General features: G+C 48.2%; 1 protein-coding gene across 1 annotated transcript; it reads right to left on the reverse strand.

Moving 5' to 3' along the window:
- Window positions 1–8,195: 8,195 nt before the first annotated feature.
- Window positions 8,196–13,532, reverse strand: FAM177B (family with sequence similarity 177 member B). The gene is made up of 5 exons (XM_036277769.1): window positions 13,356–13,532; window positions 13,015–13,081; window positions 9,612–9,709; window positions 8,514–8,606; window positions 8,196–8,306 (listed from the first exon to the last, which is right to left on the reverse strand). Exons 1-5 carry the CDS (start codon window positions 13,530–13,532, stop codon window positions 8,196–8,198), a joined length of 546 nt encoding a protein of 181 aa, XP_036133662.1.
- Between the last annotated feature and the right edge of the window lie 224 nt (window positions 13,533–13,756).

The following is a 13,756-nucleotide window of genomic DNA, read 5'->3' on the forward strand; positions in this document are numbered from 1 at the left end:
TCAGTGTTTCCACCAGCAAAGAAATAATCAAGAAATAGGTCCACCAGGCAAGCCTGGAAGCAGGGTTACTGGCATGGAAATGAGTTTCAGAGAGAACAAAGGATGGATTGTGAGGGTTTAGCCACGGACAGATTGACAGCTGAGAGTCAAGGCCGCCACTGAGGTACTGCTTGGCCGACAGCCGGCTTGGCAATGCCATTAAAAAGGAGAGAAACGTCCAAAGAAGATGCAGGTGAAAATTAAAAACCTGCCCACTTTCACGTGTCATTTACAGGTGACACGTGCCCTTTTCTTCAGTTCTAGTCCAGCTAGATAGAGTAAGAGTATTAGAATGAAAAGACACTTGAAGATTATCTGGTTCAGTGTGTCTCAAAGAAATCTCCTCGGACTGCTCCTTGCTGAAATGCTCCGTGCACAAGTGATTTCATACGCAAATGCATCGGAAAATATTGAATATGTTATATGTGCCTTTTGGAGCTTAACAATGCACATTAGCATATTAAACACCTGGAAAGACCTGCAGCAAAGACGCTTCTTTCATTTTGTCGAACTGAACTCCTCCGAAAAAGTAAGTTTCTCAGACCTTTTCTAAATATGAAAGTTAATAATATTCAGAAGGACACACTTTGGGGAAAGCTCATTTCGTCCAAACTCCTCATTTCATAGATTAGAAAACCAAGCCCAGAGATACTAAATGACTTTCCCAAAAGTCACAGAACTTTCCAGTGGCAGAGTCAGGACCAGAATCTAATTTTCATGACTCGTTATTCAGGGCTGTTCCTTCTTCTAATTAATATGAAGGTGGTTTGTGCATGTTTCCTAAACTAGCATCAGCCAGAGGCTTGAAGGCTCCATTTGTCCTACATAGTAAGTGCTCACTTAACATCATGGCTAGGTGCTTGGAAACCACCATGTTAAGTGAAGCGATGCAGACCAAAACCAACGTTACCATAAGCTAATTGATAGAAGACAATGTTACGTTCCTACAGGATATTTCTGGTCGCAAAAACATCACCAAATTTCTAAGTAAAACCCAAAACACTTCTAATATTAAACATTGGAATAAATGTCAGCTATACAGTACATAACATTTTGGAAAGATGCATAAAAACAAGATCATTCTTTTCTTTTTTAAAAAAATATTTTATCTTTATTGATTTGAGAGAGAGAGAGAGAGAGAGAGACAAAAACATCGATGAGAGAGAACATTGACTGGCTGCCTCCTGCATGCCCCCCACTGGGGATCTGGCCCACAACCTGGGCATGTGCCCTGACCAGGAATCGAACTGGTGACCTCTTGGTGCGTGGGTCGATGGTCAACCACTGAGCCACACTGGTCAGCAAGATCATTCTTTTTCAACCCATTTACCAGTTCAGGGTCTCTGGTGCCCAGAGCCTCTCCCGGCAGCTCGGGGCACAAGGAGGGACCCACACTGAACAGGATGCCCTTCCATCCCAGGCCACTCACACCCACACTCACTCAGACTGCGACGGTGCAGACATGCCAATCCAACTCATGTAACTTTCCTTCTCACCTTTCCAGGGAAAGGCAAAACTCGTCGCTTAGTGCTTGGGGAGCAGCTGAGAGGAAACCTCTGTTTCACTCCTAATCCGCCCCTTTGTGAACCGGTTCAAAATCGAGAACATCCTTCATCCATCCCATTGGCCTCAAGGTTCTCGGGCAAGTCCTCTCTCATTGTTAGTACTGTTTCCCTCCTTCACTTGGAGTCTGAGCCAGTAGCCAAGGCCCTGTGCTTGAATGGGTCTCTGACCAAAGTTGCTGAAAACACACTCCCAAGCCAGCTCCCTTGGCTGAGCCGCCCTTGATATGAAATTGTATCTCAATAGCACCCCACTTTCCTGAGGGCAGCCACTGGAGTCACATCTGCTTTCCGCACAATGACATGACTCAGTCGATAGTGGGTAAATTGAACCATCCACAGCTGCATGTAAATATGTGTGTGGTGGCGGGGGAGAGGGGATGCTAAATTTAAATATTCCTTTTTCCAGAGAACCATAACTGTAGCAGGAAGTAAAGCAGAGACGAACACAGGCGTCATCTTCAGTATACACTCTCACTGTCTAGTCTCCTGCTTCTACAGTTATCCCACAGGGTGGAAGGGACCAAATGGAATAAGGCAATACTGATGGCGCCATGGTTGAGCAGTTCTGATAGCGCTTTCACATTCAGGATCTCAATGACTTTGCACCCTGCAGAGGGAGGCCAGGTTTTTATCATCCCCATTTAGAGGACAAAGTTGATGCTTGGCCTGGCTATGGCCATCCTCCCAATGACTAGAGACTCCGGAATTAAAATCTAGGCTCCCTTGGTCTTGAATACTCACTCTGCTTGTCCTTAAACTCCAAGATATGTGTCCCTCTCAGATTCCAAGGTTGGCTTTAAGCCTCTGCTGGGAACTGCGGGCCTGTCTTTCCTCCACACATGGCCCCACAGCCAGCTGAATGGGAGACTTTTAGTTCTCAGTTATGCAGTTCTAGGTGATCACAATAATCTGTGAGAAGATGCACATAAGCCCAGGTACTTCTTCATAAATATTCTATGTTGGATTTCATTGAGGAAGCCATGGGAAGCCAAGAAGAAAGGGTGTTGTTTTTTTTTAGTGTGTGTGTGTGTGTGTGGGTTTGCATAATAATTTAAGAGCTGAAGCGTGTTTAAATCAAGGCTCTATGAAAAAAAGCATGAAACCGAGAAGAGAGCTGTCCTCACATTGCATAGTGGTGACATCGGCCAACTGGCCAGCGGAACAGCTAGCAACACATGGTGGTGGCCACTTCCTAAATGCATGTTAGATACCAGCTGCGTCGGCCAGGATTCTCCAGAGAAACAGAATCAAATGGGTTTCTTTCCAGGGACTGGCTCGTGCAACTACAGGGGTTGGCAACCCCGAAATCTGTAGGGCAGGCCTGCAGACCGGACAGGCAGAATTTGATGCTATCGTCTTGAGGTAGATTTCTTCCTTTCTGAGAAATCTGTTTTTCTCTTAAGGCCTTTCAACTGGTTGGAAGAGGCCCATCCACATTCTCGAGAGTCATCTCCTTTACTTCAAGTCAACTGATTATTTGTGTTAACCCCACACAGAAAATCTCCTCGAAGCAACACTTAGATGAATATTTGATCAAATATCTGGGTACTAGATTCTAGATAAGTTGACACATCAAACTAACCATCTCATCAGCCAAGGAGGAAAAATTGGTATTTCAATCAACTGCCCCAAATTGGCATTAATAAGATATATGAAGTTTCAAGAACTACCTTTCTTACCATGTGATGAGGAAGAAGCAGGGTCTCTCGCCACCAACACATTCTTAGGTGCCATCTTGCTTTTGGGGGCCCCTCTTGCTGTCAGTGAAACTGATTTTTCCCCCAAGACAACCGAAGATCATCACGAAATCTTGATCTTAGGACACATTTCCTACAGAAATTTACTCCATTCCAAATAGAATCTTGTTTCTACCACTCTGTCCTGATACACACAACCAAAAGCCAGGAAGAAGGCAAAGTAAATGTGTCAGAGAAATAATATCCGCTTCCTTTCGAGTGATTTGTTGAAGTCCCTTCATCTCTTTCTCACTGTGAATCTGCCCACCCAAATTAAATTTACATTGACCGAGTCAGGTAACTCCCCCGGCCCCCAACATAAATGGGCTACAAGAAGATTTTCTCTAAAGAGCTCTCCCTATTTTTCCCCCTCTTATGCCTGAAGATCTGACCACCGTGTTTGCTAGCTCTCGGCAAACCCGCAGAGGATACACGAGGATAAAAATGGTTAAAGATGTGGTTAGTTTCATTTTGCTGTAGGTATAAAAAATAATTACATCTTCTGGTTGGAGGTGGTACAATTTGGCAGAGGATAGAAACCTTTACAGAAATAATTGAAGGGCATCGTCACCAACAAGGCTGCAAAGATGAAAAGACCCAAACAATTTTTGACAAGCTGCTCATTCAGGGAAAGACATCGAATGATTTATAAATGGAGATAAAGGGCCAGTGCCTCTGTGCGTTTGCCAAAGAGCTTCTCTGATCACTTCAGACTTTTTGCATTAAGGTGGAGGTGACTTCATCATTAGAAAGAAAAATAATAAAATTAACTTTAATTTACCTGGATTACACACACTGAAATGTGGTGATAACCTAAAACATCAAGAACCAGATAGTCACTTAAATTTTGTTTATTGATGCAAAAGACTTCTTGCTACATAATTTGCTTAATTGGGGGATATTTGGGGCTTGGCAAGAGTTTAGGGCTTAAATATTGCTGGAAGTTAGTTGCCCCTTTTCCAACATACCATTGGATCTTAGAAGCTTCCAGATGAAGCAGGACAATACTTTCTCTTCACATATTGTTTAGCGTCCATAAATATACAAAAGGCAGAGCCTGGCCGGTGTGGCTCAGTGGACTGAGCCTTGTCCCATGGACTGAGAGGTTCAGGTTTGATTCCCAGTCAGGGCACATGCCCAGGTTTTGGGCTGGATCCCCAGTAGGGGGCATGCAGGAGGCAGCCAATCAATGTTCTCTCTCACATCAATGTTTCTATCTCTCTCTCCCTTCCTCTCTCTAAAAAAAAAAAATCAATAAAAACTTATTTTTTTTAAGTTAATAAAAACATATTCATATATATATATATATATATATATATATACACAAAAGGCAGCGATACCTTCTGGGAGGAAAAGGACTAAGACTGCAACTCTTTCTCAGGTTCAAAGATATAAACATGAGGTGGGCCCAGGCTGGTTTGGCTCAGTGGTTAGAGTGTCGGCCTGCGGTCCAGAGAGACCCGGGTTCAGTTCCCGCTAAGGGCCCGTACCTCGGTTGCAGTTTGTCCCCGGCCCTGGTTGGGTCGTGTGGGTGCCACTCGACGATGTATCCCTTTCACGTCGATGTTTCTCTCTCTCTCTCTCTCCCTCCCACTCTATCTGAACAAAATATCAAAAAGTGTCCTCAGGTGAGGGAAAAAAAAAATAAAAATAAATAAATAAACATGAGGTGGGATGGACTACGGTGATAATGACCAAGCCCAGGTGGCATGAAAGAGCAATAAAGGCCCAAGAAGGAACCCATCCTAGAAGCGGGGAGGCTGGGCTGGTGACAAGACCATACCATTGTCCCCACTGTGGCTGGGGAGTGTTGGTTTTGGTTATGAGCACTGCTAATCATAGAGTCTCGTCCTACTGAGTTGATTTGCTATTATGTTCGTGCTTTGGAAAACTGGCTATGGAACAGTGAATAAAAGAATTATAACACTGAAGAGCTGTATTTCCTAGAAGCCTCATTTTTGGGGGAGGGGATGCTTATATTTCCCTGGTGCACTGAGGACCCACCTGGATGAATCAGCAGGTGGAAAATATGGGAATTGACAGTGGTGGCAAAGGAAACAGACACTGAGTTTGCAGGAGATGGCTGCTTGGTTCGGCCCCAACACAACACAGTAAGGGGGAGGCCCCGTGCATGCCCCTCAGTGAATCCAGTTTGCCTGGAGGAGTAGGGCACAATTCCAGCCCTCTGAGGGCATGACGAGTCTCGGGGAGTACCCGAGTCCTTAGGAACATTTAGGAATAAAAATATACATTCGTTATTCATTGCTAAGTCAACCCCATATTTAGCAGCTTAAAACAACAAACATTGCCCGCCAGGTGTGGCTCAGTGGTTGAGCATCGACCCTGCACCAAGAGGTCGCCGGTTCCATTCCCGGTCAGGACACATGCCCAGGTTTTGGTCCCAATCCCCAGTGGGGGGCGTGCAGGAGGCAGCCAGTCGATGTTCTCTCTCATCAACGTTTCTCTCTCTCTCTCTCTCTTCCTGTCCCTTCCTCTCTCGCTAAAAATCAATAAAGAAAAAAAAATTTTTAAATACAACGAGCATTTACTGCCCCGGTCTGTGAGTCGGGAACCCAGGAGTGGCTTACCCGGGAGGTGTGGGCAGTCTCTGGGGCTGAGGCTGCAGTCACAGCAGACTGAAGGAAGATCGTCTTCTAAAAACACTCACTGTGCAGACCGGCTCCTGCACACAGGCTCCCGTGAGCCCTGGAGCCATTTACCCGGGAGCTCTGAAGCCCTGATGGGTGGGCGCGGCCCTTCCAGAAATGAGAGACACCTGGGACCCCGTGCCAGAGGGGCGGGGCCCAGCGGCAGCGAGACTCACTGGGGAGCAACTGTTGCCACGTTTGCAGCCTCAGGATCGTCTTGCGTTTGGAAAGGGCTCCTCCAAAGAGGTGGGTATCCAGATGGTTAGGCCCCACCAAGGCATCAGCGGCCTGGGGGCGCCCCTGCCCAAGGCCTCCTGAAAGAGGCCTCCTGCCCTTGCGCGTGCGCGGTTCGGGGTCCCCGGGACTGCAACGGGGCAAGTGTCTTGAGCGGCCTGATCACTGGTGCGGACTCCGGGGGGTCCAGAGTCTCTTCATAATGCCAAGGAGTATTCTAACCAGTAGTGCGCACTGCCCATGAGGGCGGACCTGGGGGGACTCGAAGGTGTTCCGGGGCAGGGCGGGGCGGGGCTGCCCGGGTTCCTCCGGTAAGACCCACCTGGACCCCTGGGATTCCGGGGGCCCAAGGCCTCTGCTCCTGGAGGCCCTCTGAGAAGAGTGAACTGCGCATGCGGGTTGGGCGGCTCTCGGGGGTGTGGGGAAGCCGGTCAGGCTGTGACCCAGCTCCAGCTCCAGGCCAGGACCCTGTTCAGAAGAGGCAGGGTCTCTGTCACCGACTCTTGGAGGAAACCAGGCATCTGCCAGTGTCCAGGCGGCACTACAAGGGAACTCGGCAGTCTTGCCTGGAAGGACCTGGGAGTCCCGGAATGAGGAGACTCTGGCACCCCTGGGTCCTGGACAAGCCTGGGTCCCCATCAACAGCACTTCCAAATTGAGAGTGACTTTCGCCACCTTTGCAGCCTCAGTATAAGATCATATTGTGGGGGTTGGGGGTGACCCTTCCACCCAGGAGAATATCCAGGGGGTTAAGCTGGGCCATGGCATCAAAGACCTGGGGCATCCAACCTGCTAAAGGGGTACATGCTCTGCAGTATTCTGGTACCAGGGGCTCAGGGTTGCCAGGACCCTGTAGCAGCTCAAGGGTCCTGAGTGGCAGGGTCACTGGCATAGTTCTTGGGGAACCAAAGGCATATGAATAACTCCAAGCCCAGATGTACCCGGTGGGCAATATTCCCCCTGAAGGCAGAGCTCAAGGCTATTCAACTGCCTGGTCAGGCAGGACCAGCACCGGCTGATGAACCCTCCAATAAGAGACCGCAGGGGCCTTGCTTTTTGGAGAAGCCCCGGAGCGCTCCCCACGTGGCCTCTCTCCATTCAGAAGTCTGGCCCAAGCTCCTTCACAACGTGGAGCTTTGTAAGAGGACAAGCCCCGCGTGCAAGTGTTTCCAAGCCTCCAGCTGCTTCCCAGTTGCTATTTCACAGGCCAAAACGAGTCACGTGGCTAAGCCCAGAGCCCATGCAGGTGGGACTACGTCAGGGCAGGTGAGTTCCAGAAGGCTGGTTCTTTGGGGACTCTCAATATAACAGTCTGTATAGCCATTAATTACTAATATTCAGTTTTCAAAGTGTTTTCACGTTTATTATCCCCTTTTATTTAACAATAATAACCCCTGAGGAACAAATAAATGCCACTCCTAGTTTGCAAAGACAGAGAATGGGACTCAGAAATCTGGACCCCTAAAACCACACACCTAGTAGACTTGACCCTTGAACTCGGGTCTCACTACTGCAAGGCCTGTTTTCTGTTCTATCCAAGCTGCCTTTGGCCAGAACACCCTGTGTTTGTTCTTTCCAGATTTTAAAGATTTGTTGTCAAATAAACAAGAAAATCCACCATTTTCCCCAGATACTTTTACTAGAGCTTGTTAATTTATTTTTAATTGTTTTGGGGGAAAGGCACCCAATTCTTAAAGACCGGGATATATTGTAACAGAGCTATTAGCAATGTTTGCTTATTGCGAAGCAAACCCCAAAGCAGCCAGGATGGTTATTGGGAGGAACACAGCTCACGTCAAATCCTGAAAGGGGATTTATTTAGATTTCACGCTGCCCACGTTTCTTCTGGGGAGCAAAGCTTCTTTCTGCACCCTGGCCCCAGGACAAAGGGTTCCAGCCCCAGGCTGCAAGGCCCAAGTTCTTTAAGGCATTTCTAGTGCTATGCAAATGTCAGTGCTGATAGACCACGCAGACTAATAGGACTTGTAGTGCTGGGATGGAGTTGCGTTGGGGGGCTTATAAATAGAGATGTATATTGAAAAAGAGTCCACAGTTATTCTCACTACGGCTGCAGTTCCTGGATGCTGGAGAATAGGAGATCAAGCTCAGGTCTGGCTTAGAAGCGCCACCCACGGTGCTGCCGTCATGGCTCTCAATGGCCCGGGAACAGGGGTTCAGGGGAACTCGAGCCCTGGTTCCCCGGAAGAGCTGAAAGCCCCCCCAGACCCTTCCTGGGCGAGGCCCCGCACAGGGGACCGCCCTCTGCGCCCGCCCGTCGTCCGGTTCCATACTCTGGACCCCCGGAACTTCAGGTGGCACTTTTCATTAGGAACCCCGGGTGGCCGGGCCTTTGATCCGGTCCCTTTGCTTTCCTTGTCACTTTCCTAGTATGGAGAGAAAGAGGGAAGCTTGAACTATGAGCCAAATACCGCAGAGCTCTCCCTCCCGGGGAGACGTCCTCTTGGGAGCTTCTCCTTTAGCAGTCGCAGGAGTCACACTCACGCCCGTCGGTGACCCGTCTCATGACATCCTGACTTCCCAGGAGCAGGCCAAATGCAAAGAAGTGTCTTGGGAGTGAGGGGCAGTAGAAAAATAAGTCAGTCTGACCGTGTGAGCTCAGTAAAATTGTAGTACAGTAAGTCTTCCCTTAAGATTGTTGATAGGGCCTGGCCAGTGTGCTCAGTGGTTACAGCATCAGTCCACAGACCAATGAGTCACAGGTTCGATTCCAGCCAAGGGCGTGTACCTCGGTTGTGGTTCATCCCTGGCCCTGGTCCGGGTCGTGTTGGAAGGAACCAGTCGATGTGTCCCTCTCACATCGATGTCTCTCTCTCTCCCTCCCTCCCTCCCACTCTATCTAAAGATAAATAGAGCCCTGGCCGGTTTGGCTCAGCGGTTGGAGCGTCGGCCTGCAGTCCGGAGAGACCCGGGTTCGGTTCCCGCTAAGGGCATGTACCTCGGTTGCAGTTTGTCCCCGGCCCTGGTTGGTCGTGCGGGTGGCAGCCACTCGATGTGTCCCTTTCACATCGATGTTTCTCTCTCTCTCTCTCTCTTCCTCTCTCTCCCTCCCACTCTGTCTGTACAAAAAAAAAAAAAAAAAAAGATAAATAAAGATAAATAGAAAAATATCCTCAGGTGAGGATTAAAAAATATATATATTGTTGATAGGTCTGTGACATTAAGCAAAACAGCAGTTAAGGACACCAGTTTTACCCCGGGCTAAGTGATATAAAGGAGAGTTAGGTACTACTGCCCTCCATCAACGTTATGACGTGAACTGTCATTCCAGGACCTGCTGCACACGCGTCCCGGTGGGACAGTGGTCTGAAGCGGAGCCACCGGCTGTGCCATCTCGGGGCTCTTGGTGTCCCCGTCCGGATGTCACATACCTTATTTTGCGTTCTGTAGTACTCGTTTAACACATACTGATATTTGGGTTCATTAAGACCGAAGAAGACAGCAACGCTCCCACCGAGGAGGTCACATGCTGAAAGAAAGAACAAGCACTAAGGGGAACTGAATTAATAACACAAGTTCAGAGTCGGATGAGGTGCCAAGGTTTTTTGTTTGTTTGTTTTTCCTTTATTGATTTTAGAGAAAGGAAGTGGGAGGGAGAGAGAGATAGAAACATCGATGAGAGAGAATATCGACTGGCTGCCTCCTGCATGCCCCCCACTGGGGATCTGGCCCATAACTTGGGCATGTGCCCTGACCGGGAATCGAACTGGGAATCGAACCAGTGACCTCTTGGTGCATGGGTCAATGCTCAACCACTGAGCCACACCAGCCAGACTAGGTGCCATGGTTTTAATTATTTTTATTTTATTTTTTATCCTCACCCGAGGACATTTTTGCATTTATCTTCAGATATAGTGCAAGGGAGAGAGGGGGGAAGAGAGAGAGAGAAACATCAATGTGACAGAGACACATAGAGTGGTTGCCACCCACACGACCCCAACCGGGTCTGGGGACAAACCGCAACCGAGGTACGTGCCCTTAGCAGGAACCGAACCCGGGTCTCTCTGGTCCGTGGGCCCACCCCACAGTCCGTTTGGCTCTAACTGCTGAGCCAAACCGGCCAGGGCTAGACTAGGTGCCAGGGTTTTAAACGTGCCTCTAAGTGGTCTATCACTACATTAACTTCAAGGCTGACCAAAGCTGTCAGTTGCTCTGGACTTCCCAAAAATTCTAGGACGCAAAGGGAATTTGTTCAATCTTTTCTCTCCACCTGGGATTACGTCCAAGCGATTCTTTCCAGATGACCATACCAGCAGAGCTTTTCAAAGCACTTAATACAGGTACAGCATGGTCCTGAGCAATCAGAACAGATGATGCCTGTCCCCATGGGTGTCGGCTGCGAGTATGTTTCAAATTACACTGAAAATTCACTCCAGCGTTACCAAGACCCATGGCAGAAGTTCTTCCCGCATCGAGACAACTCCTTAGCAGCGGGTTCGGTCTTCCTCTTCTGCGTCAAGCCCAGGTGTAGGTGGCCTGCAGGCCCAGTGCTGGGATGGTTAGAGCCAGGGGTAAAGACTGACATGACTAATGAGTGGTTTCCTACAGGTTCCTCCCAGAAATGTTTTCCTTTCAGATTCTAGGACTTCTGCCCCCCTCATGACAGGACTTTCTGATTCCCATGACTCATTCCGCTTCTTGGAATAGTGCTCAGACAGTGCGTCAAAATGACGCTCTCTCAGCCCTGGCCGGTTTGGCTCAACAGTTAGAGCATCGGTCTGAGGACCGAAGGGTTGCAGGTTCGATTCCCGGTCAAGGGCACATACCTGGATAGCAGATTTGATCCCTGGCCCCAGTCGGGGTTGTACGGGAGGCAACCAATCCATGTGTCTCTCTCATATAGATGTTTCCCTCCCTCTCTCCCTTCCTCTCTATCTAAAAATCAATGGAAAAACATCCTTGGGTGAGGATTAACAACAACAAAAAATGATGCGCTCTTTTTTTTTTTCAAATGTGTTTTATCTTTTCAAAAATACTTTAGCTCTTTAAACTGTTCATTTGCCACCATGCCCCGTCCATGGGTATAAGAGACACTTGTAAAGTATTTGAATAAACCTTAGGAAGCTTTCCTGTTTATGACCTACTAGAACTTTAAGTGGACAGAATTAATTACCAGGGTCACTCGGGTTGCAGCCCTCTCCAAAGCCTCTATGCAGAGATCAGGGCTCTGGCTGCTGGCGTACTTATGCCTCCACTACAATCTGGAAGCCCCATTCAGAAGCATCTCACTACGACACATCTCTTTGGAACACTAAAGGCAGCTAGATCCCCCCAGCGTCCTGTCCCCGCCACCCTAAGTCAAAGCCCCACGGGGCTCACCACCCTCCTCCATACCCTGTTACTGATGCACTGAGCTGTGCCCCTCAACCTGCCCTCGCCTCCTGAGCTCCCTCCCTTCCAAACACGTGCCCTGACCACAGCACAGGGCTCTCTGGAAAACAGCATCTCTTCTGCCAAGGTGTTAAGGTCCAGGTAAGGTTGGTATTCACCTGGGTCTCCAAGGGAGCTTCCAATTCACCCTCCACCCTGATGTGAAAGCACTTATCCCTTTAGGGCTCATAGCAGCTGACGGGATCCTCCCTGTCATTGCTCTTTCCTGTCATGTAAAGACACCCCCTGGTCCCTTCGGAGTCCCCAAACTGGCCTTTACCAGACATACTTTCAGAGTGCTGTTAAGGCGTCTACTTCATCTGTCAGCGTCCCCGACTGTCCAAGTCTCTCGTCCCTACGCTCTTCCTACCCGGGCAGCTGTGACGACCGATTCTAATGCTAGGTATGTTGTTTATAATAGAGTGATTATGACTGACCAGGGTAGTCTGTATTATAACTGAACACTGAGGCCCTTGGAAGCCGACTCTCATTTGCCTTTGTGTCCCAGGGTGCAGCACAGCACCGAGCACACTGTGCTCAGGAGGTGTTCACTTAACGAATGGGTGAAGGTCCGTTCCTCAGAGCTGTACTCCAGTTTCTCAGATTCTGAAGGCTGTGTCCTCCCTGTTGGACACATAAGCATATGCCGAACAGAAGAAAATGAGTAATCAGATGTTGCCAAGTGTGCTTTAAAGAAAACTGGTGACAGTCGAGCATAATAAGACTCGTAGGCTAGTCATCATGACCCCAGAAGGGGGTTTACTGCAGTTGTTGTTTATAATAAAGTGATTATGACTGACCAGGGTGGCTCAGTGGTTGAGCATCGACCCCTGCACCAAGAGGTCGTCGGTTTGATTCCCGGTCAGGGCACATGCCCAGGTTGTGGGCCTGATCCCCAGTGGGGGTCATGCAGGAGGCGGCCAATCGATGTTCTCTCTCATCGATGTTTCTCTCTTTCTCTCCCTCTCCCTTCCTCTCTCTCTCAAATCAATAAAGAAAAAAACAAAACAAAACAACTTGAGGGTCGTTCAGGCGAAGAGTCGTCGGAGGGAAGGCCAGCTATTGGCGCCAAACATTACAAATTCTGTCCTGTGAAAGAGGGATCTGGCTGGTTTTGTGTGACCTCACGAAAGACAAGTAGGATCAGGAGGAAGAACTTGAAAAGAGGACACAATGTGAGGCCGAATGTACTAGCAAGAGCTGGAAAAGGTGGAAAGGTCTCCCTGAAGGTGGGAAGAGGCCAGGCCACCGCTTCAGAACGCCGTGGAGGGTTAAACCGTCCGTCTAACTCTGAGTCTGTAAGTCTATATAGAAAAAGTACAAGAAAAACAACAACAATCCAAAAAGAAAAGAGAGAGAGGGAGAAAAAAAGAAAAAAATAATAATAACCTTAGCGGTACTTACTGGAAACTGAGGTGCTTGCTATTTGCCCTGCCCAATACCGTAGGTAGGGCCCCCATGAAAGTTTAGACTGAAAAAAAGAGAAATCCAGTTACAGTAATTAAATTAACAGCAACCACGGTGACTAAAGAGGCTGTTTTAACATGCTTTATAATATATTCCATTTTCTAATCGATGAGAAAACTCAGATTTTCAACATAAAGAGTTGACTATGCATGTAGCTAGACGGCAAACCAAGGAGACCCAGGAGTTGGCTTAAAACTGTGTTTTCTACCAACCTCGTCTGGCTCAATCTCTCATTCACTCAGCCCCCTTGTTCCCTGATATCGACGTTCTAAGCTTACGGGGTCAAGGGTTGAATTCATTCTCTGTTCTTGTTCTTCCTCCTCCTCCTCCTCCTCCTCTGTGCTGTATTCTTCCATGGTGTCTCCATCAGCAAAATGGATAATTCTTTTGGGAGTAGTCCTTTGGGGAGGTCCACTCTTCTCTAGTTCTAACTGCTGAAAACTGTCTTTTTCCATGAGGAAACAGAAGGACTAGGAGTTAAGCTCAGGGCGCCTTCGGGCAGTTGCACAGAGCAGCGTTTCCAGAACTAAGAGATGTTAGTTATTTTCAAGCTGGAAAAGACAGAGAGTTCAGACCGAATCACAGCTGTGATCTCATCAATTCTTCAAATCCAAGAGAAGACTGGTCATTTCGGTACCAAAATGAAAAAGATTCATTTAGTAGTGAAAATGTGAACTTT

This window comes from Molossus molossus, unplaced genomic scaffold, assembly GCF_014108415.1.
Source record: "Molossus molossus isolate mMolMol1 unplaced genomic scaffold, mMolMol1.p scaffold_m16_p_23, whole genome shotgun sequence".
Classification (NCBI taxonomy): Eukaryota; Metazoa; Chordata; class Mammalia; order Chiroptera; family Molossidae; genus Molossus; species Molossus molossus.

Excerpts from the sequence above, each read along its gene's own strand:
- FAM177B (XM_036277769.1), bottom strand. The coding sequence starts at position 13,532 with ATGGAAAAAGACAGTTTTCAGCAGTTAGAACTAGAGAAGAGTGGACCT. Across the intron at positions 8,607-9,611 it reads ACTACAGAACGCAAAATAAG|GAAAGTGACAAGGAAAGCAA; the intron begins GTATGTGACATC and ends TCTCCATACTAG. Across the intron at positions 8,307-8,513 it reads TGAAGTTCCGGGGGTCCAGA|CATCCAGGAACTGCAGCCGT; the intron begins GTATGGAACCGG and ends CCTATTCTCCAG.